The sequence below is a fragment of the Rattus rattus genome, chromosome 3 (genome assembly GCF_011064425.1).
Source record: "Rattus rattus isolate New Zealand chromosome 3, Rrattus_CSIRO_v1, whole genome shotgun sequence".
NCBI lineage: Eukaryota > Metazoa > Chordata > Mammalia > Rodentia > Muridae > Rattus > Rattus rattus.
The window spans coordinates 60,681,526-60,706,196 of NC_046156.1; the positions used below are offsets into that span (position 1 = coordinate 60,681,526).

The following is a 24,671-nucleotide window of genomic DNA, read 5'->3' on the forward strand; positions in this document are numbered from 1 at the left end:
AGCTACCAGGAGAGTTGGAGGCCAGCCTGGGCTACATAAACAAAATGGAAAAAGCGTGTGTGTGTGTGTGTACATGTATGTGTGAGTGTGTCTTTATTAAGTCTGGTGAGTAAGACTGGTGACTCCAGGGAGCGGTGGAAGGCAAGCAGCCTCAACCCTTACCCTCTTCTCACATCCAGAAATCTAGACTGCTAGTAGGGGTAGATGAGCCCAGGGGCAGCTTAGGTAGTGCCAGCTACCCACCACCATATGAACTGGGTGTATAACTCTCTTGTTCTTAGGCAGTTTCTCAGAGTGACTTTAAAATAAGAACCAGGTCAGGTCTGGTGTCCCATGCCTGTGATCTCAGCAGCCTACACCCACAAGTATGCCATCCTCCTAGTCTATAGGATGAGTTCCAGGCTGTGATAAAATGTCCCACAGAACAAAAGGAAGCAGGTCTCCTTCAGGATAAGGTAGGGAAGCCCCCATATGAAGGAGCACTTAGAGGCAAGGAAAAAGGAAAGTGAGCAAGAGAGGTACATCGGAAGGTCGCTGCTAACCAAAACCTGACACTCCCACCCTATTTTAGTGGAGAGAAACCAAGAATATGGGGGAGGTGAGCACAGGCTCCCTGTTCCCACTGTGATTTCTATGTGGGAGGAGAGGGGTCTGAGACAGGATCTTATACAGCCCATGCTGACCTGGAACTTACTATGTAGACCAGGCTGGCCTCATATTCACAGCAATACTGCCTCAGACTCCTGAGTGCAGAGATCATAGCTATGAGTCATCACACTTGTCTGCTGTTTTAAAAGAGACATGAACACTTAGTGAATTGTACATGTTAATGACTTGGATAATCTGAAGGTTTAAGAGCCAACCGTGCTCTAAAATAGAACACTGATATTTCAAAGGTAACTAATCCCCAAAGTGGAAGTTAGAAAATGGATCTCTTAGCAAATAGGAAGCCAGGTGTAGAATTTATACATATATATCTCTATTTTAAAGTATAAAATTGAGGAAGTATATACAGAAATCATCATCCTACGTCTTAAAAAGGAGACATACAAAAAAGGGCCTGAAGAGCCCTGGCGAGAGAGGGCAGGGCTGGCCATTCTCCTAACAGCTGGAAGAATGCATAGTGCCCAACTGCCCAGCAGCCAGCATGAGAATGTCTTTCTTCTCCTTGTGGAAGCGCAGCTCCTTGCCCGCCAGCCGGGCTTCATCGAGCTCCCGTTCAGTGGAAGCCAGCTCTCTTGACAGTGCCCCTGGCACACTCTGCTCCCGGCTCACCCAGTCCAAAGCCATTTGGTGGCGAATGTCATCATCCAAGGCCCGATGTGAATAATGAGCCAACACCTCCTGGTCAGAGAGGAATGCAAAGATCACTGAGAAGGTAACACACATACACATCATATAGCACAATGACCCTGATGGATAAAGACAATAAGTCCCGTATATCATATAGCACAGTGATGCCAATGGAACTTAGCCTTGATGTCTGGCCGGAAGTTAGCACGTATGTCCTATAAAGAGTTTTAAGTAAACCAGAAGTGGATGGGGCAGGAGATACATGCACAGATCACAGGAGCACAGGGCTCTGCTGTGGGGAGCACAGTGACGTTCAGAGCAGCCAGAGCTCTGGGCTCGGACAGGATACACCTTCTAGTACCCCAACAGTGTGCAGAAGGTGTTTGTGGTAGAAAATATGGCCACCTTTTAAAGCAGAATAAAATCTCCTAAATGTGTGAAAACCTGAGCATACTATCTCCTTGGTTGGTTGGTGGGTGAGTGGGTGGGTGGGTTGGTTGGTTGGTTGGTTGGTTAGTTTATTTGAGACAGGGTTTCCTCTGTGTAACCCTGGCCATCCTGGAACTTTTTCTGTAGACCAAGTACACTGTCTCAAGTTGCCACTTACCCTTGCTCAAGGGTCTGTAGGAATGCCCATAACTTGGGAAAATTATGTTAAAAATGCAATGACTATTTTATTTCTTGTGCTCCAGCTAGCTCCTTGTTCTAGAAGGAATAGAAGGGTTCCATGAAACAATAGAGACTGATCCACAGTTAGTGTGACAGACTTACACTCAGAAGGTGACAGTCTCAGAGTTGTCAGCCTGTCTTAGAAGGGAGGCAGAACAGAGCAGACTAGTTCATGTCATAGCAGCCAGGAAACAGAGAGGGCAAAAGGTAGGACTTTTTGGTGGTTTATTTTGTTTTGAGACAGGGTCTCACTGTGTACCACTACCTGGCGTGGAACTAGCTAGAACTCAGATCTGCCTGCCACTGCCTCCTAAGAGCTGGTATGAGCTACCAAGCCCAGCTTAGCCAACGTTTCTTAAGGGAAACTTTATGATGGGGAAGCAAGGCAAAAGGAGCACAGTGACATTCAAAAAGCAAAGAATACAAGAGCTGGCTGGGTGCCTGCAGAAGGCAGAGACAGGCCAGTCTCTATGTTCAAGGCCAGCTACTCACTACAGAGGGAGTTTCAGGACAGCTAGGGCTACACAGAGGAACCCTGTCTTGAAAAATAAAAACAAAACAAAAGAATCCAAAAGCAGAATGAATGAGGCCTTCAGTGGTCACTGCCTGGTAACCATTTAAGAGCTCAAAGCAGCTCTCCTGCTGCCCTTTTCCCTTGGGTGACTCTTACCTGTCGAGAGCACTGTCTTTCTCTCATGGCCTTAAGGCTGCCATTCCAGTGCAGCAGCTGAAAAACTGTCATCAGCTCCTGAGGGAGGAAATGCCGGTGTGAAGGCCATTTTTTGTTGTTGACCTGATGATGACCCCTGGAACTAACTAAAACCCAAGCTGCTGGGTACATCTGTAAGGGACTTTTCTTGATTGGATCATTTGAGGTGGGAAGATACCCCTTAAGTGTGGGCCACACCTCGTGGCAGTCTCTATGAAGGACATGAAGAAGGAAGCTTGTTGTCTGCCTGCTTGTTCCTGCCCTCAGCAGCAAGTCCATTCCTTCATTGGCGTTACAGCCTACCCCTTTGGGATTTTGGTGGGCACTGAAGACTAGCTGAGACATCCAGCCTCGTGAACTGAACAGCTACTGGATTCTAAGAGACAGTCATTGTTGGAAAAGTCAGACCACAGCCTATAAGCCACTCTAATAAACTCTGTGTGTGTGTGTGGGGGGGGGTGCCCATGCATTTTATCAGTTCTGTTTCTCTAGAGAACCCTGATTAATACAACCAGGACAGTGGCTTTTAGTTAGGAGATTCATCAGAATCACAGGGGAAACTTTTTACAAATTATTTTGGGAGCACCTATAATTACCAATTCTGGTATGTAACCCAGGGCTAAACATTGTAAAATCTAGCCACCTTCTCTCCCTGTGTTTTTTCTGAATGAGAAGGTAAAGATTAGTCGGTAGCATTAAACTTGCTGTGTCAGGCTGTCCTGCATTACGTGCGTGGAGCTATACCTGGAATTCCAGCATTGACTTGCCCTTGTTAGATTCCAGCATGAATCGGAAGGCACCAATCCCTGTGTTTGGGTTGTCGGCTTCCTCTCTGTTACCCTGGTAACAGGAGAAAGAAAAAGACAGATCTTCAATCAGAATTATTTTGACCAGCAGTATCCAATAGATATTAGTCACATTTTTGTGCGTGTGCACATGCATGTGTATGTGTGCATTTGTACTCATCTGGAGGCCAGAGCTAGTGCTATTCCTCAGGAACACTGACCACCTCCTGTCAGAGAGGGTGGTTGGTCTGAGGTTCACCAGGTAGGCTAGCCTGGCTGGCCAAAGAGCCCTAGGGGTCCCCAGCTGTGGAACTATATGAGAGCTGCTACACGAAGCACTTTAAATGGGCTTTGGGGATCAAATAAGGGCCTCCTGCTTGCAAGGCCTTGAATGGTTAAGGCTTTACCCACTACCTCATCCTCTAGCCCTTCACGAGCCACATATTTAATTTTTAAGGATTGTTTTTTTATGTGTGCATGTTTGTGTATCGTGTGTACATGTCAAGACCAGAGGAAGGCAGCAGCTCCCCTTGGAGCTGGAGTTACAGACAGTTCACCTGACAGGGAACTGAACCCTGGTCCTTTTTAGAAAGCAGCAAGTGTCTTAACTGATGAGCCATTTTTCTAGCTCCCATATGTTTAATTTAAAAAATTTCAGTTGCCACATTGAAATAAAAATAGTCGGGGTTGGGGATTTGGCTCAGTGGTAGAGCGCTTGCCTAGCAACCACAAGGCCCTGGGTTCGGTCCCCAGCTCCGAAAAAAAGAAAAAGAAAAAAATAGTCTAAGAATATAGAGTCTGTGTGTGTGTAGAAGCCAGAGCTTGATTTTGGGTATCTTCTCTCCACTTTTATTTGTTGTTGTTGTTCTTTTGTTTGGCTTTTTAAAAAAGGTTTATTAATTTATTTTATGTGTATGAGTACATGGTAGCCATCTTCAGACACAGCAGAAGAGGGCACCAGATCCCATTACAGATGGTTGTGAGCCACCATGTGGCTGCTGGGAATTGAACTCAGGACCTCTGGAAGAGCAGTCAATGCTCTTAACCACTGAGCCATCTCTCCAGCCCCTAGTTTTTGGTTTGGTTTGGTTTGGTTTTTGATTTTTTTAATTTGTTTTTTTTGAGACAGAGTGTCACTTTGTATCTCTGGCTGTCCTGGAACTCAATCTGTAAACCAGTCTGGCCTTGAACTCAGAGATCAACCTGCCTCTGCCTCCTTCGTTCCAGGATTAAATATGTGTGTGTACCAACCAGCTGATAAAGAATTTTCTTATTATTTTTGTTTGTTGAAGATAGGTTCTCTCTATGGCCCTGGTTATCCTAGAAGTCAAATGACCATCACTATAAAAAATTTTGAATTCCACAAAACTCGAATTAAAAGTATCAAGATGCCAAAGAAATATAAAGACAAATCAATAAACATAAAAACACAGATAAAGAATTAAAGACAGATTTGGAGCACACAACACAACACAAAAGTTGGTAGAATAAACAGACTAGAAATGCACACAAAAGGGCTGGAGCCATGGCTCAGTCATTAAGAGCACTGGCTACTACCCCGAAGGCCCAGGGTTCAATCCCCAGTACCCACATAGCAGATCAGAACCATCTATAAATCCAGTTCCAGGGACCTAATGCTCATCTGGCTTCTAGGCACTGCATGTGGTACACCCATATATACAAAATAATAAAAATATTTTTTAAAAAGAAAGGAAGAAAGAAATACAGACAGAAAAAAAAAAAAAACCAAAATGCATGGGTTCCCCCCTCTCCCATCCCCCATGCTCCCTCCTTCCATTTCCAAGTTCCTTACATTGAAAGATGCCAGGGCCTCTGAGACACTCTTCTCAATAAATTCATCAGTAATTCTTCGGGATGGATGCTCATTAAACACGGAGTTCATTAATGCAATCTTTGCAGCACTTCGCCGGGCCTCAGCTTTTGTGGGGCAAAACTAGGCAGGAGAGAAAGAGGAAGAATATATACACATCTAAGAGAGGGGAAGAGCAGCAGGGAAGACACCACTGAGGAGAGAGGAGGAACAGGAAGGACACCACTGAGGAAGAGGAGGAAGAAGAAGAGAAAGAGGAGGAGGAGGCAGAGGAGGAAGAAGAGGAGAAGGAAGAAGAGGAGGAGTGGAGGAGGAGGAGTGCTGGGCCAGAATGTCTGGCATGAAACAATCGTGGTCAGCAGACCAGAGATATGTGTTCCTCATAACTTGGTCTCCTGGAGACACTTGGCCTCTTCCTGCTCGACTTTCTGCCTAGCTGATTCGAATAGGTACGATCAGGAGTGACATATCGGCTCTTTTGTTTTTTTCTCTACTAACAAGAACATCAAGACCTGATTTGGTCTTTATGGACCATGCCTCTTTTGAAAGCACTAACAAAAATTAAGTAGAATCAGAATAAAACTATAAGAGACATGATCAATAACTTACAGCAGTTAGAATTAACTGTGGAAAATCCAGACCTCGTAGATAGTGAAAGAATTAAGGCGCTAGCTATTAGAGGGGAAAGTCCTGTCAATTATAAAAAAAACCCAAACATTTAGGAATTCCTATCAAGTAGTTACATTTAATTAGAGCAAGGTGGTGGGCCCCTCCTTTAGGTAAAGACAGCATGAGTAGATACAGGACTACTACGGAGCCATTGCCCTACACAGGGACATATGATGAAGAAAGTGATAGATGGGTTAACATTGATGGAAAGAGTATTACATTATTCTTTAAATTTTATAGAATGCTTGGCCAGATCACGTCCCTGTGCTTGCCTATTATCAAAAGGAACTATCCTATCTTTAAAAAGACAATTACATGAATTTTGGCTAAAAGAGAGTAAAAGACTAAAGATTCCTTACAGCCGGCTGTCCTGTTGTTACCCGAGAGATGATATTTAGAGATTGAGGTAAATGAGGTTTATGACCACCGTCTGTCACCAGTCCGATTCTCAGGATAATTTATTTCCTGTCTTGCTTTCTGTTCTGTACTTCATGTATACTGTTAAACTTTTTCTTGGTTATTGTTTGAGTGTATCCTGGCCAGGGGCCAAAAAATTAGCTTCTGTTCAAGCATTGTGTATAACCACCAAGCAGATTTCAGTAAAATTGCAGCAGATTCAAACCACCCTGAGTGTGCTGTGTCTGTCATTGCGCCAAACCTGTGCCTTCCTGAGTACCAGAGCCCTGCTTCTCCCACGGTGTCCTCCGTCTGAGTGGTCCGTGGCAGAGCAGCAGGGAAGACACCACTGAGGAGGAGGGGGACAAGGCGGGGAGGAAGAGGAGGAAAAGGAGGAGGAGGAGGAGGAGGAGCAGAGTAGGGAAGACACCACTGAGGAAGAGAACATTCGTACACACACCGGGGATGAATCAGTTGCATTCATCACACTTTCCGAAGCTTTACTGAAAAATGGCATGGTGTTTGGAAACACAATTTTAACTAAACATCCTGAAGTCATTAAAGAATTGGAAATGACTACTCCTACCAAATTGAGTGCAGAGCTAGGAAGGCTGCTGAGTCAGCAGATAGCCAGAAGACAGGAAAAGGCCTCTACTTACACTGTCAGTGAACTAATTACTCACACAAATTACTCACACACCAGTTTGTCAGGCAATGGTCTCTGAATTCTAGGTAACTTAAGATTAAAACAAGGCTGTAACCTTTTGGAAGCACCCATCTGGGATTCTTCCACTTTCTCTTAGCTGTAAACAGGCATTTTCTACAGCAGACCAGAGGAGCTGTACCTTGATAGGATGTAAGTCTCAATGTGTCTTTTTCGCCCACAGTAAATGCAAGGAAGATGGGTTGCTAAGGGAAGGAACACTGACTAAGGAAAGCAAGGGAAACAGCTTTTTAAAAACAGTAACCAACATGGTATTAGGGCAAATCTGATGTTCAGAAGTCAGATCATCCCAACGTCAGCCCCCTAGCCTACATGGTATTCTATTATAATTAGTCTTTAGCAGATTCTGCAGAAGCCTCTGTACCTTTGTCATTCATGATTAAGAGAAGTGATGTAGAGTTTTGCTTTTTTGAGACAAAGTCTCTCTCTGTGTAGCTTTGACTGTCCTGGAACTCACCATGTAGACCAGGCAGACCTTGAACACACAGAGATCTCTCTGTCTCCCAAGCGCTGGGATTAACGGCATGTATCACCATGTTGGCTGGATGTTTCAGCTTTCAAAGGGACAGTGGGAGATGTTGTCACTTAACTATATTGATAAGTCCTGATTTCCTTTGGAGGGCAGTTTCCTCTGAGATAGCTCGATACATCCACATTCAGGCTTGTTTCTCTATTTTTATTTATTACCAACCTGTTAACCACTTTATCCCATAATATTACTACTAAAAATGTCAGCATGAAGAAAACCACTAGGAAAATTCTACCTGCCAAGGGGGATGTAAAATAAGCTAAAAGCCAAGAACAGATCATTTAACTTTCAGAAAGTAACAAATCAAAGTAAAACTCAATCTGTCCTTCAGATTGGGATGAGGTGAGAAGGAGCCATATTATTCTGAGGAAAGAAAAGGGGCTGAGATGGCCCAGTGTTAAAGGACTTGCTGCACAGGTGACAGCTGGAGTTCAGATCCTAGCCTCAGACCCACATACACAATCTCTGCCCGAGGTTCCAGCCTCAGAACCCACATACACGATGTCTGCCCGAGGTTTCAGCCTCTGGAACAGCAGAGCTTGGATCCCCAGAGTGAGCTGGCTGGCAAGAGCAGCCGTGTTGGCAAACTGTAGGTTTGACAGAGATTCTGCACTGATGAGGAAGGTGGAAGAGCGACTGAGGATATTTATGTCAACCTCAGGATTCACACACACAATAGATGTGTACGTGCACCCACATACATGCACACCACACATGAAAATGGAAAGCTAAGTGTAATCATTAGTCATCCTGGGCTTATATTTATTTAACTGAAATGGTTCAAGTGTTGAGTCAAAAGGTTTAGTCCTCTGTTTTAAAACAAAGTTTCCAAGCCAGGCATGGTGGTGTATACCTTTAATCCAGCAAGGCAGAGGCAGGCAAATCTCCATGGGTTCAGGGCCAGCCTATTCTACATAGCGAGTCCTAGGACAGCCAGGACTATAAACCTTGTCTATGAATGAATAGGTCTTGTGAATGAGTAGATGGGTGGATGGAGATGGATGGATGGATGGATGGATGGATGGATAGATAGATAGATTTCCTTAGGACTTTCTATTTAAGGCAAAAACTGAGCTTCAGTGGTTTTTACTCATGCAATAGATAAATTGTCATCTATGTAGCAGTCTGAATGGGTGGCAGGTTTTTAATACTAACCAAAAAAGAAGATAGTTTGCAAGGCCCTGGGTTCAAGCCGATATGTATACACACACATATACACATATACAGAGAGGGGAAAACAGATACAGTTGGGAACACTTGCAAAGACAAGCAGTAATGGTACATTGTAAATCATATGATGGGGAGGCCCAAGGTACTATGGACACAACAAGGGCTCCGACCATATCTAATGGACACAATCACATGAAAACTAACCAAAGATGTCTATTATCTTCTTTTAATTCCTATTCAGACTCTTTAAGGTGACATTTTAGAAGGTTGCCTTCCTCTCTGAAATGGAAAAAAAACAATTCTTGATAATATTCATACCAATCTATATAATTTCTTTTTAAAGATTTTTATAATCTGCTGTTTTATTTGTGTATAAATCAGGGTGTGAGTGCCAGTAAAGGCCAAAAGAGAGTGTCGGATTCCCTGGAGCTGGAGTTCCCAGTGGTTGTGATCTGCTTGAAATGACTGCTGGGATCTTAACTTGGTCCTCTGAAAGAGCAGCCAGTTCTCTTAATGGCTGAACTATCTCTTTAGCCCCCACAATTTCTCTCTATCCTATAAAAGTCTTCAAACATTTCATATCTGCATAGAACCTTAACAACAGAAAAACTTTAGAAACAATGTAACCTGGAAGCTAGGACTGTAGGCCAGTTGTAGAGTGTTTGCCTAGTGTGCTGGAGCCCTGGGAGCAGCCCCCAGGCAAACACTTCATAAATGGAGCATGCAGCTCTATTTCTGAGAATCCCAGCACGTGGGAGACGGAAGCAGGAGGATCAAAGTTCAGCATGGTCATCCTTAGCTACATATTTTGAGGATAGGCTGGACTACATGAAATCCTGTCTTCCAAACATGAAAATAAGGAAGAGGGGATGGAGAAATGACTCTTCTTGCTCTTACAGAGGACCTGAGTTCAGTTCTCACACACAGAGAGCCCACATCACAAGGTTTACCCCAGGGACTTAATAGAATGGCATCTGCACTGACTTACACATTCCCTCAACACATGTAATCAAAAATAAAATCAGAGCAGGGAAGCAGGGGCAGGCAGATCTCTTAAGTTCGAGGCCAGCCTGGTCTATCAGCAAGTTCCAGGACAGCCAGGATTGTCACAGAAAAGTAGGAGTAGGAGTAGGAGTAGGAGTAGGAGTAGGAGTAGGAGTAGGAGTAGGAGTAGTAATACCAGAGCTGGAGAGAGAACTCATTGGTTGCAAGCACAGGCTGCTCTTATAGAGGACTCAGGTTGGATTCCCAGCACCCACATGACAGCTCAGAACAATCTGGAACTTTAGTTCCAGGGTATCTGGGCACTCCTCAAATGTGCTACACAGACATGGAAGCTATCAAGATGCCCACACACATTTCAAAAAGAAGAAATGGCCAGAAGTTGGAGTGTGATCGTGGAAGCCAGATTAAATCAAAGGTTGGTGCTGGGAGTGCAGTCATAACTGCTCGAATTTGAAATGGGGTTGAGGGGTTGGGGATTTAGCTTAGTGGTAGAGCGCTTGTCTAGCAAGCGCAAGGCCCTGGGTTTGGTCCCCAGCTCCAAAAAAAAGAAAAAGAAAAAAAAATGAAATGGGGTTGAGTTGTGGGCCCAAATAAAGCATGCTAATTGAGGCTCCCCTGTGACCTCATGAGCCTCAGGTGCTGGAAGGACTCCCTCAGAGTTAGTCAGTCCTCATATCCATGACACCAGGCAGAGATTGATGGCCAAAGTAACAAACGTCCTTATTAGCACTTACACATTTACCCTCGCTGCTGCTGCCTCATGAATTACCTGGAAACTCCCGAAGCAACTCCCCCCAGGCAGAGTAACATAGCAGACATAGGGAGGGCTGTTGGAGGGGACCATCTCGTACACCACCAGAGCCCCGTTCTTCAGGTCAGCACCCCGAGACTGCTTCATTTGCCAGAATTCCTGAAGGGCCTCCACCACGTTCACTGCAAGAGGGTAAACAGACTAATAAATCAGCATGCCACAGCTGGGCTTCCTCCCGCCTCTTCCCCTCCCCCAGTGCTCTAGTTCCTAGCTTCTCAAACTGTAGGGCTGTGACCGTGACCGTATATGGGGTAAGAGAGAGTGGGAGACTGAGAACAGGAAAAGGCTTCTGGGTGTGCTGTAACCAAATTAATCCAAAATCAAATGTGGAGTGAGTCCAGTGTTTCTGACGGTGCCGCTGGTGGAGAATCCCGAAGCGATGCAGCAGCCTTGGCGCCTTGCGACACGACAGAGATGGCTGAAACACTCTGCTCAGATTGCAGATGCTTACAGGTCATGAACCGCACTGTCTCTAACACAAAAATCTTATGGAAACACAATGGTTTCCAAATAGTTCCAAAATAGTATATATTTTTTATTGTATTGTGTTAAAATGTTCAATTTAAAAATTGTTGTGTGGGGCTGAAAAGATGGCTCAGCCATTTAGAGCATTAAAGTGTTAGATTTATTTTTTTTCTTTTTATGCATGTGAGTGTTTTGCCGGCATGTATGCCTGAGGGCCACATGTGGTGCTGGTTGAGGTTAGAAGCACACATCAGATCCCCTAGAATTGGAGTTGGGATGGTTGAGGGCCACCATGTGGGTGCTGGGAGCCAAACCCTAGTCTATTAAGTCATCTCTCTAGCCCAGTATTTGCTTTTGAAAGTTACTGGTTTAAGTTTGATTAAAATGGGTGGATGGATGGATGGATGGATGGATAAGTGGAGGTCACCGAGATAACTTTCCTTAAGACTGGCGAGCTAGTTCTAGTCTTGAAATTCACATAAAGACGGAAGAGAACTGACTCCATGGAATGGTTTTCCGACCTCCACGAATGCCATAGCACAAACACCCATAAACTTGCATCATGCACACACATATACATAAACAAGTACAATTTTAGTTGTTATGCAAATTTTGGCTTGTGAGTAAAAGTTTTCTTTGTAAAGGTTTATTATTTTTTATATGGATGTGTGTGCATGAGGGTGTGTACGTGCACCATGTGTGTGCAGGTACCCATGGATCCAGGAGAGGGTACTGAGTCCCTGGACCTAGAGTTGTTAACAATTTCTGGAACGGCCCTAACTACTTCTGCCACTCTGTACTAATGCAAACCAGCTCTCAGTATTGATGATGATGGGTTCAGAGTATCAATAAACTTTAAAAATGTTGACAATGCTCTATATCCACAGTGTCAAGTACTCAGCCTAGATTTACTTGTTAAGAAAGAACACAGGTAAATGAACAAAATAAGAAATAGATATACTAGATGATGGTGGCACACACCTTTCATCCCAGCACTGCCGAGGCAGAGGCAGGTTTTTGAGATGGAGGCCAGGCTGGTCTACAGAGCAAGTGCTACGACAGCCAGGGTTACACAGAGAAACCCTGTATTGGAAAAAAACCAACAAACCAATAAATAAATAAATGCAAATAAATAAGTATGTCTACCTCATTAGTATGCATATTGTCTTAATCTTTAGTAAATGGTAAAATTATATATATGTGTGTATATGTGTGTGTGTATATATATGTGGATGGCTTTGTGCATGTGTGTCTGAATGTGAGTGAAGGTGCACATGCCACAAGCCATCTGTGAACAAAAGACAATCTTGGTTTATTAGTCCTCGATGTCTGCCTTGTTTGAGCAGGGCTTCTTGTTCATCACTACTAAGCCATGCTGGCTGGTCTGCGAGCCTCCTGGTATTTTGATTCCATCACTCATCTTGCCTCAGGCACACTGGGATTATACAGATGTGCTGCACTGCATCCCACAGGCACACTGGGATTATACAGATGTGCTGCACTGCATCCCACAGGCACACTGGGATTATACAGATGTGCTGCACTACATCCCACAGGCACACTGGGATTATACAGATGTGCTGCACTGCATCCCACAGGCACACTGGGATTATACAGATGTGCTGCACTGCATCCCACAGACACACTGGGATTATACAGATGTGCTGCACTGCATCACACAGGCACACTGGGATTATACAGATGTGCTGCACTGCATCCCACAGGCACACTGGGATTATACAGATGTGCTGCACTGCATCCCACAGGCACACTGGGATTATACAGATGTGCTGCACTGCATCCCACAGGCACACTGGGATTATACAGATGTGCTGCACTGCATCCCACAGGCACACTGGGATTATACAGATGTGCTGCACTGCATCCCACAGGCACACTGGGATTATACAGATGTGCTGCACTGCATCCCACAGGCACACTGGGATTATACAGATGTGCTGCACTGCATCCCACAGGCACACTGGGATTATACAGATGTGCTGCACTGCATCCCACAGGCACACTGGGATTATACAGATGTGCTGCACTGCATCCCACAGGCACACTGGGATTATACAGATGTGCTGCACTGCATCCCACAGGCACACTGGGATTATACAGATGTGCTGCACTGCATCCCACAGGCACACTGGGATTACAGATGTGCTGCACTGCATCCACCATTCCATGGATTCTTCCAAGTGTGAGCTCTGGTCCTCACACTTGTGTGGTACATACTTTATCCACTGAGTCATCTCTCTAACCCTAAAGAACTGTTTTAACATTTAGTTCTGGTTTATTACCAAGAAATGTTTGATTCTATATACCTATATTCCCAAGGTTTCAGAACAACTTCTTGGGCAAAAAGGTGGCCAGTGAACAGAATTTAAGGACCCATGCTTTATCTCACATTTTGGTTAGTACTGGGTGCCAAAGTAGCTTAACTTCAATACTACAGCCAAAGTTTCAGGGCTGGCCAGCCATATTACTGTGAAATAAAATACAAGTCAGTTATTCTACAATTGGTCAACTGGCCTGGGACAATGACGCCCATCACCAAGGTGGTAGTTCCATCATATTTATGGAGTACTTACTAAATGACAGGCGTTTCCATGGGCCTTTACACACCAGTTACAACCTTAGGAGGCAGGTCCTTTAGTCATCACCATTTTACGGACGTATAAAATGAAGAAGGGTTCAATAATTGTGCCGTGGCTGAAGAAATGGCTCAGGGGTGAAGAGCATTGGCTCCTCTTCCAGAGGACTAGGGCTCAATTTTCCAGGGCCCACATGTCAGCTCACAGTAGTCTGTAGTAACAGTCCCTGGGGGAATCAGATGCCACCTTCTAGCTTCTACAAGCACACAGGTGACACACAGATGTATACACAGGTAAGACACCCATACATATAAAATACAAATAATTACAACTTTTTAAAAAACTTTTTTATTTATTGTATGCATGTGAGTAAACTGTAGCTGTCTTCAGACACACCAGAAGAGGGCATCAGATCTCATTACAGATGGTTGTGAGCCACCATGTGGTTGCTGGGATTTGAACTCAGGACCTCTGGAAGAGCAGTCAGTGCTCTTAACCACGGAGCCATCTCTCCAGCCCACAACATTTTTTAAAAAGGATTTATTTATTATGTATAGAGTTCTGCCTGCATGTACACTTGCACACCAGAAGAGGGCATCAGATACTATTATAGATAGTTGTAAGCCACCATGTGGTTGCTGGGAATTGAACTTAGGACCTTTGGAGGAACAGCCAGTGTTCTTAACCTCTGAGCCATCTCTCCAGCCCCACACCATTTTTTTCAAAGGCTATGAACTACTGAGCATCAGGCTTCGGAATGAGAAGCGAAGCCAGCTGGGTGTGGTGGCACACATTTGTAATCCTCACACGCGGGAAGCTGTGGCAGAAATTTAAGGTTGTGCTGCCTAGTTTTATGTCATCTTGACAAGGTAGGATCATTTGGGAAGAAGGAATATGAATGCATAAATTGTCTCTACAGGACTGGCCTGGATGCAAATCCATAGGACAGCATTTTCTTGACTGACAGTCTATGTGTGAGGGCCCATTCATTGTGGTGGTGCTGCCCCAGTGGACCTGAGTTGTATAGGAAAGCAGGCCTCGCAAGCAACGTGGAGCAAGTTAGAAGCAGCACTCCTCCATGGCCTCTACATCAGCTCACGCCCATAGGTTCCTGCTAGGTTTGAGTTCCCGCCTTGTAATGGCTATTCTTGGTTGTCAATTACATCTAATTAAGTAAAATCACTCAGTGAGGGTTTTTTTTTCTTAAAAATAACTTATTTTCATTTTATGTATAGTGGTGTTCTGCCTGCATGTATATCTGTGTAAGAGTGTCAGATCTTAGAGTTACAGATAGTTGTGAGCTGCCATTAAACTCAGGACCTCTGGAAAAGCAGCCTCTTAACCACTGAGCCATCTCTCTAGCTGCCCCCCGCGCCCTTTTTACTTTGTTTTTCCTTCACTGGCATTAAAACCTACCATTTGGGATTCCGGCATCTATTCAAGACCAGCTGAGACACCCAGCCTCGTAGACTAAGCAAGCAACTTCTGGATTCATGGACTTTCCATTCCAGGCAGCCATCGTTAGATTAGCTGGACCATGGCCTGTAAATCATTCTAATAAATGATTTACACACACACAAGCACATATGCACACATGCACATGTTAGAGAGATATGAGAGAGAGAGGTTCACTATATCAGCTATTACTCTAGAGCCATACCTTGACTTTCCTTGGAACTGTGAACTGAAATAAACCCTTTCCTCCCCAGGCTGCTTTTTATCATGATGTTTTACGACAGCAATGGGAACCCTAAGAGCAAGGCCATCATAAAGGGGGAGGGGCTAGGAGAGTGTTCTTGTGGTTATAATACTTGCTGTGCAATCGTGAGGCCCTGAGTTTGGATTCCCAGAACCCATGTAAAAGCTGATATAATGTATATATGTAGCCCCGGTGTTCGGGAAGGGGACGTTGGGTAGAGACAGGTCCTTGGGCTCACTGGTTAACCAGCCTAGACAAAAAGAAGAGCTCTTGTTTCAGTGAGAGATCCTGTCTCAATAAGAAGAAGGCTGGAGAATGACAGGGAAGATACCTGAAGCCAGTCTTTGGCCTCATGGGCACACGTGGGGAGGTCACCAGTGCACAGGAGATTATGTGTATGTGACAAATCTTTTTTTTTTTTTTTAAAGATTTATTTATTATAGATGAGTACACTGTAGCTGTCTTCAGACACACCAGAAGAGGGCATCAGATCTCATTACAGATGGTTGTGAGCCACCATGTGGTTGTTGGGATTTGAACTCAGGACCTCTGGAAGAGCAGTCAGTGCTCTTAACCTCTGAGCTATCTCTCCAGCCTCTTAGTTTTGCATGTAACTGGAACTGGCCCAGAGCCCAGTGTTAAGAAGATCAAAAAAGCTACCTTTAGGGTCATGTCTAGGCTGAAGCATGAGCCGAAACTCTTCAGGCAAAAGGTAAGAGAATAGTACAATATAACAGGTATGGAGGCCGTGAGAGAGCAGGAAGCAGAGCAAAATAAGGGCCCACTGTGCCTACAGGAAAGTGCAGGGCGGCTGTAAAAAGAGGCAGTGACCAGACTGGGTAGGGCTGTGTTTAGGGTACGATCAAAGCAATGCATTTTACATAGAAAGGGGGATCTGGTCTGTTCAGCTTTGGAATGGATCACTTTGACTCCAGGGTTCCAAACATTTCAAAAGACTTTAACTGGAGCCTCATAAATCACACATACCTTCTGGTACCTTATGGCATGAATACTCTCCCTCTCTCAATTACCACAAAACTCATCCATTTCTTCACATTGTGTTAATTTGGATCTGTCAAGAAAGTGCTAAGATAAACATGCAAGAGATTTATTGGAGTAGGCGGACAGGACAGCCCTCAGGGCACAATGGATATCTGACTCGTGGAAGACAGGGAAGGAAAGAGGCTTAAATTTGGGCTGCACTGTAGTTCCAAGAAAGGTCTGGCCAAGCCAAGAAGTCTTTATGTCAAAGGAATCCCAGATCTTACCCCATATGCCCCATGGGCCTGCATTAACATCCCTGTTATGCTCAGTCATTGACAGGGACAGTGGCAGGAATCTTGGACTGTGTGCAAATGTGGTGATGAATTTAGAGGGGCGAGGGCGAGACTGTGAGACCGTTCTGCTTTGGAAGAAGGGATCTGACCCAAACACTTTCACTAAGCAAAACCCAGTCTTTAAGGGTGGAGAGAATAGAACACAGCCTTGGCCAACGAGATAATCAGAAGTGGGTGGCCAATGAGTCAGCTCTTACCTGCTCTGCAAACTAAAACAAAGATCCCCACAGAGCGCCGGTAGGGAAAGCAGCAGAAACCCTTTCCTCAGCTCATAGCCTATACTTGACTGACTTGGTAGAGTGCTCGTTCTTTTACTGCATAAAAAGGAAAGGCTCCCTGTCTTGTCCTTGGGCCCGGTGAGGCTCTTCAGAGGTCACTCTGGCCCAGAGAGCTCTGCCATCTTTGATCTTTCAATTGAGACCTTTTCAGCCCTTGTCTTTGAGACAAACAACAGCTCCCCTAACATGCGAACAACAGGGGGAATAGTAGGGTGGAAGAGAAGGGGAGGCGAACATGGGGAAGGGCCTATTCAAAGCTTATGCCTGCCTCACATCCAGCTGAACTGGACCCTGGCATACAGCACAGGGCTAGTTCTTTCATGATTCCTCAAAGTCTAAGGAAATGGAGCAAATTTAGGTAATACTGAATATGAAATGAGAGACTGGGGAAAGGGGGGTTGTGGTTTTGTTTGGGGTTTGGTTTGGCTTTTTCTTGTTTCTTAAGCAATTGATTGGGATCTACATTTGAAAATGCCCCTAAGTGATGCTGTGATGTGGGGAAGTGGGAGCTCTGGGGCTCAAAGCCTGCAACAGAATTGCAGCAGGAATCTAGATACCTTAACTGGCCTGTTCTTTCCAGCTTGGGAAACATAACCCAAGATCCAATCTATGTCTGAGCTTCAAAGGGCTTCACGAGTCCCCTAAAACTTACAAACAGTTCTACGTGTGCATTGTATAAATGAATAGCCCATAGGGTTTTGTTTTGTTGTTTGATTTGCTGTTCTGTTTTTCAAGACAGGGTTTCTTTGTGTAGCCCTGGCTGTCTGGCAACTTGCTGTGTAGACCATGCTGGTCTTGAACTCGGAGATCCATCTGCTTCTGCCTCCTGAGTGCTGGGTTTAAGGTGTGTGCTACCACTGCCCAGCAGGTTTTGTTTTTGTTTTTGTTTTGTTCTGTTTTTAAAGCAGATTTTCAGTAAGAAATCATGGGCATAATGGTTTGTATAAGATATTTGAAGAAGTGCTATCAACAGAATATTTTTGACAAATGCAAATGCTTTGTGGAAGTTACTGACAGATGCTGGGTTGAGATAAAGACCAAACTAGTGAGGAATGTTAAAATGCTTATACCATGACACTGCAAACACAAAAGGGAATATTTGGTTTTGCTTTTTACCTGTAGGAAATAAAACACTAGATTCTATCTAAATGAAATGTTGGTGACAAATTGTTTATTCCCAAGGATAAAGACATTAAAATGATGCATCAGGCAGAGGTGGGTGGATCTGAATTTGAAGACAGCCTGGTCTATAGACTGAGTTCCAGGGCAGCCAGAATTATATAGAGAAACCCTGTCTTGGGCAGACAGACAGACAGACACGCACACACGCACACACAGAGTGCACATGTTTATTAAATGGACCTAAAAAAGACAATAAGTATAGAGTGAAGACATAGTTCAGTTGTAAGGTGCTTGCCTAACATGCCCGAAGGAAATGCTAGCTCTGGGTTAGTTCCCAAGCATGGGAGTGGGGGTGGAGGTGGGTGGGTTGGGGGGATGAGGGGATTAACATAGGAGCAACAATAGTAATGTACTGGCTGGCTTTGTGTGTCAGCTTGACACAAGCTGGAGTTAATACAGAGATGATGGGGGTCAGGGAGTGTAGCCCATTGTGTGTGGTGCTGTCCCTGAGCTGGCGATCCTGAGTTCTATAAGAGAGCAAGCTGAGCAAGCCATGGGGAAGCAAGCCAGTAAGTAACATCCCTCCATGGCCTCTGCATCAGCTCCTGCTTCCTGATCTGCTTTAGTTCCAGTCCTGACTTCCTTTGGTGATGAACAGCAACTTGGAAGTGTAAGCTGAATAAACCCTTTCCTCCCCAACTTGCTTCTTGGTCCTGATGTTTGTGCAGGAATAGAAACCCTGACTAAGACAAGTAATAATAAAAGAGTAAGTCCAGGGTCAGAGGCAGTAGCGTGCATCTAGAATCCCAGCCCTGAGGAAGCTGAGTCAAAAGGATGGCATATTTGAGGCCAACCAGGACCACATGATACCCTTCCTCAAAAAACAAAACAAACAAAAACCCAAACCAGCTCATAGGTAGGGAAGAAAGATGAAGACAATATTGTGGTAAGGATAAAGGTGTTAAAAGAGGGTAACTAGGTAGTGACACAGAGAGGTGAGGGGTTGCCCTGATCATTTAGGTTTGCAAGAATAAACTGTCAAGAGGTTCAAGATATAATGGAAATGGGGAAGCTGCTTAACAATATTTTGTCTAATATTTTCATCTTCAGTTTTTGGAAGGCCATGAGTAGCCTAGAGCATGCAGAAGTCTTTGAAGGCCAGCACTGTGGACTAGCAGTGGGTTCGGTGGGGGAATTCCATCTACTGAAGCTAAATAATGCATCCTGCCAACATGTACTTCTTCAGTCCTGGGAACCAGGCTACTTCATGTGACAAGGACTTTGCAGATGTGTTTGCCGACTCTGACTCAGGGAGTCATGGATTACACCAGTGGCACAGAGAGGCAGAGGCAAGGGGATCTCTATGAGTTCGAAACTAGCCTGGTCTTATTTTGAGTTCGAAGCTATCGAGAGTCACACAGCTCTACAGACACCACTACTGCCTGCTTCAAAAGAAAGAAAAGAAAGAAAGGAAAGAAGAAAGAAAGAAAAGAAAGAAAGAAAAAGAAAGAAAGAAAGAAAGAAAGAAAGAAGAAAGAAAAGAGAGAGAAAGAAAGAGAAGAGAAAGAAAGAGAGAGAAAAAGAGAAAGAAAGGACAAAAAGAGCAACAAAACTGTGAAGGGGGCTCAGAGTTGGCAAAACACAGAAGAGGGGACATCACAGAGGCAGACACTGGAGTGGTGTGGTCATGACCAGGGCTCAGGATGTTGCTGCTGCCAGGAGCTGGAGAAGGCAAAGGAGACTAGGCTTTCCGGCAGGATCCTGCTAATACCCTTTTGGCCCAGTGATACTGATGTTAATGTCTGGCCTGCAGAACTGTAGAAGAACACACACTATTTTGTTAGGGCTCCCATAGTCCAGGTTGGCCCTGTGTAGCAGGGATTGCCATGAATTCCCATTCTCCTCCTCCTCCATCTCCCAAGTGAGGATACAGAAGTGCGCCATCAGACCTGCTTCCTTTCTTCCGCTGTAAGCAGCACAATATATGATGCTCTGCTCTGACAGCCACAAGAAATTAACAGGGGTCTGGTCCAATATTTCCAAAAGTTATAAATGCCCACACAGGTTAGCTCCAGTGATAGTTAGTCTGTGATTGTAGTGACAAAGAAAATACCATGTGAAATTCATTTATTCTTGGGCTGGAGCGATGGCTTGATGGTTTAAAGCACCTGCTACTCTTCCAGAGGACCCAGCTTCAATTCTCAGCACCCACACAGTGGCTCAAAACCATCCATAATTCCAGTCCCTGGGGATCCAACACCCTCTTCTAGCCAATGTGGCACTAGGCATGCACATGGTATGCATGTGGGCTAAACACCCATAAGCAAAAATCAAGACAAGTACTATAATACCCATTTTGCAAAAAGTATACAGCTTAGGGGACAGACCAGAAGTGACAGGACCAGGATTAAGAACTAATAATTCCCTTGGCTCCAAGCCACGCCCTCTTCCATGGTGTAGTACCTTTCGATATTACACCATCGACCCTCACACATGTTCTAAAGCAGACTAAATATGTAACTTGTTCACCACTGCATCTGGTGAGTAGTAAACATTTGTTAAATGGAAAAAAATGGAACAGATAAAGCATAAAAACGAGTGAGCAATGTCACCGAGATCACAGTGCCACTGCATGACAGGGCCAGGTCCCCAGTCGAAATCTCTTACACCGTGAGCTGAGCTGAGAAGCAACAGCAAACCAGGCATGATGGCACACGTTTGTTAATCCCAGCAGTTGGGAAGCTGAGACAGGGGAGTCACCCTGAATTAAAAAGTCTAAACTAGGGGCTGGGGATTTAGCTCAGCGGTAGGCGCTTACCTAGGAAGCGCAAGGCCCTGGGTTTGGTCCCCAGCTCAAAAAAAAAAAAAAAAAAAAAAAAAAAAAAAGTCTAAACTACATGGTGAGTTCCATACTAACCCGGGCTATATACCAAGGACTTTTCTCAAAAAAACAAAACAAAACAAAACAAAGCAAAAGAGCCGGCACAAGTGTGTGTGTGCGTGTGTGTGTGTGTGTGTGTGTGTGTGTGTGTGTGTGTCTGTGTGTCTGTGTGTCTGTGTGTCTGTGTGCTCGGACCCAGTGCTGGTGAAGATAAATCTAAAAAGTCAGTACTGGACATGGTGCGCCTAAACTCCTCAGGAAAAGGATGAAGGATTCGAATTGAAGATGGCAGGTAAGGTATCCCCAGATGAAAGAGGGATCTGGACCAAGACCAAAGTAAATTGTATTCAGGGCACCAGAGCCACCCCGAATGTCATGCCATCAGTCACAAGGGTGTGTGGGTGTCTGCCAAGGGCAGCTCTGCCGATTAACTGAAGCAGAGAAGTGGTTCCATGTGGTGAAGGACTCTGAGCCAAATCTGCAGAAAGCCAAATTCTCCTACGGCACTGGCCGGACACCCAGCCTGGAAACGAGAGACTCAAGAATAATAAGGCTGGGGCGGGGGCACTGAAGGGGAGACGCAGCACGGAATCCGAAGCCTGCTTGGTCTTTGTCAGCACAATTCCTTTGTTCCTTCATCCTTTCTTGGGAAACTAAAAAGGTTTTCCACACACCCAGTTTAGAAGCCAAACCAGAGGCTCTTCAGGGCACAGAGGCATGGGTGAGGATACATTTCTCTACCATGTTGATAAGTGCCTGTAAGTTTCCAAGAGGAACTCTTCAGACATAGGGTAGCTACTTCTGCCCACTACTACACCGGAGGCAAAATGTTCCCCTCGGTACTGAGGTAAAAGGAGCCGGGCATGCTACCGTGTAGCCTTGCTAAACGTGGGAACCGACCTGGAAAGTGACTGTATGGGCTCACTAGTTTCAGAAGTGCATCCGTTTGTATCCCCAGCACCCTGCAGAAAGAATCCCAGCTTGGCTGGCATTCAAACTGGTTAGAGAGCAAAGGGAGGGTAACAGTAAATGAGCCATCAGATGTGCAGCCAAGTGGATCTGAACATTCAAGTCACTGAAATCTTCCAGTGGACAAAGATACAAACATTTAAGAGTAGAAGAAAATGAGCCATGTTCTCACAGAAGAGATAACCAGAAACTCTGGGCTGGCAGCCATTTCAAGTGTCCACTCTGTTGTCAGTCGCAGGATCTTAATTAACCCAGAGCACAACCCTTGAAGAAACTTGCTCGGTGAAGTTAGGAGTCCCTTTGCACCCACAGACACAGCCGGACCGACAGGCCTAGGAAGCCTGTCTGCTCTTTTCGCTGATGCTTCCAAAAGGAAGTAAAGAGTAGGGTGGAAGGAGGACAACACCCGGGAAAGAAAGAAAGGGGGAAATGCTGTGCAACTTTTCTCCCACTAAGACAGAAAGGACGCTGTCCCTTTTAGACCCAGGAGGTCCTGACCAAGGAAACAGAAGTGATGTGTTGGAAACTCCAGACTTATAAAGTCTGAGTCACACACCCTTCGCTGTGTGTTTCTTGCCGTTTAAACTATGAATCTGGAACCAGGATTCTGACAGGAAATTGGTTAACATTGCCTAAACAAAAACAACAAAGAAAATCCTCACATCCCTCTTCTCTGAAATTAGGCATCTTTAAGCTGGCAATTTCTAAGCAAAATAGGGTTGTTGCCTGGCTCATTTCCACAGAATTTAGCATAGAGTGAGCCAGGGCCTGAGATTTATCCTCAGTTCCTGGGCAGGGGCCAGGAACACAGCGCCAGACAGACAGAGGCCCGAGTTGTGAAGCTCCAAACTAAGACTCTAAGTCACAGGAAGCTGGCACGGCCTCAATGGTGTGGGTCCAGATTCAAAAGAACAGTTATTGTGAGTGACTTTTGAAAGCACTACCTAATTCTCCAGCAGATCTGAAGTCCTGATGGAAATTTCATGGCAGGGGCGGGGTGGATAAGTATGTGAAGAACTACAAAAGTCGGGGTTTAGAAGATGAAGTACTGGGGTTCAGGAATTGCTGAGATCAGATAGAGAAGACAGAGAAGGGTAGGGAGGAGAAATGTCCTGGGTCTGAGATAAAGGAGAGGATCCCACACAATAGGAGCCGGTTCTCAAAGGGAGGAAGGACATTAAAACCTTTAAGCCTACAGGAGTTCGGCTGTTGACAGAGAAAAAGTTGGGAAGAAATGAGAATTACATCTGAAAAAAGGAGTCCCTGGAGAATGCATTAATAACTCTGTGTGTGTGTGTGTGTGTGTGTGTGTGTGTGTGTGTGTGTGTAAACGCGCGCACAGGGCGCGTGTGTGTGTGTCAGAAGGAACTCCCCAAAGGAAATGCATGCAAGGGCTGGACGCCAAGCAGAGCCACTGTGAGGACGGTGGGAGCTGTGGGAGCCATGCTCCTGCCTAGAGGGTGTCCCGCAGGAGGCCAGTCCCCGACACTTACCTCGACCATAGCCCTGCGTGTGCTTGGCGAAGCTCCTCACCACCGCCTCCACCGCCTCGCGCAGCACCGCCGGGCTCCCCGTAGCGCCGGGGGGCAGGGGCAGCCCGGGGGCCCCAGCCAGAAGCAGCGGCGGCGGGGGCGGGGCGGGGGGCGGGGGGGCGGGCGGCGGGCCTGCGGGGGGTGTGGCGGCGCTAGTTGGGGCCCCGGTCACCCCCGGCCTCAGTGCTCGCAGAGTGCCTCTCCCGCCGACACCTACGCCGGGCTGCAGCCGCTGTGCTCGCATCGTCTCCATCCCGGCGGCTGGCGGAGCTGGGCCCCGGAGCCTGCCAGCCTGGCCAGCTAACGGTCCCAGCCACCCCAGTGAGCAAGAGCCGGGAGACTGAGGGCGGTGCCGGGATCCAGCTGTCAGTCAAGAGAGGGCGGGGACGAGCCAGATGCGATGCCAATCACTGGTTGAGAGGGAGGAAAGGGGTGGGCCCCTAAGCCACCTTAGGCAAATGATTGAGGAAGGCGGAGGCTACGGGAACCAATTGAAAAAAGACAAGGCTAAATCGTCTAAGAAGGAGAGCTTCTGAGCATCTTTGGGAATCCTGTGGTAAGCGCTAGAAATCCGGCCAGACCCCTGGGGCGGGGCTTGAAGGAAAAATAGGCCTGGATGTAAGGCTGGATAGAATTGTAGCTGGAGAGGATGCTTAAGTATCATTTGTCTATCACTTTACTTCCTAGATGTAGATGCGGTTCAGAGAAGTGATGTGACTCGTCTCTAAGTTCATACACAATTGGTGGTGGAGTGAAAGCTGAGTATGATGCTGATTCTAATGAGAGCACGCTATGTAGAATACTTTAGTGCTTTGCCTTTTTTATTTTACGAACAAGAAAAGTGATGCGCAGAAAGATTAGATACACTGCCCCAAATCAAATGGCTAGATGGCAAGGGAAATTTAGACATTAAGTGTTACGATCCAAATGATTTCCTTTTTTCACTATTCTACACCCAGGGATGTTTTCTGATTTCAGCTATTCACTAAGGGAGTCAGAGAAGGTAGAATGTGTTTATCACTGTACAGAAAGAGCAAGCTAGAATACATACAGACACCTATCAAACCGAGAAGTTCAGGACATAGATGGGAAAGGGTACTTCGTCCAGGTAAGGCTGGGTTCCAACAAGTGTCCCCAGCAGACATCCGTGCACACACGCTGTAACATCCTTTTGTTGACTGACCATCCCCCCTTTTTCCC

At 45.6% G+C, this 24,671-nt stretch overlaps 1 protein-coding gene across 1 annotated transcript; it reads right to left on the minus strand.

Moving 5' to 3' along the window:
- Nucleotides 1-957: 957 nt before the first annotated feature.
- Lix1l (limb and CNS expressed 1 like) lies at nucleotides 958-24,662 on the minus strand. The gene is made up of 6 exons (XM_032897685.1): nucleotides 23,433-24,662; nucleotides 10,550-10,713; nucleotides 5,270-5,410; nucleotides 3,416-3,511; nucleotides 2,633-2,710; nucleotides 958-1,344 (listed from the first exon to the last, which is right to left on the minus strand). Exons 1-6 carry the CDS (start codon nucleotides 23,722-23,724, stop codon nucleotides 1,102-1,104), a joined length of 1,014 nt encoding a protein of 337 aa, XP_032753576.1. The 5' UTR covers nucleotides 23,725-24,662; the 3' UTR covers nucleotides 958-1,101.
- Between the last annotated feature and the right edge of the window lie 9 nt (nucleotides 24,663-24,671).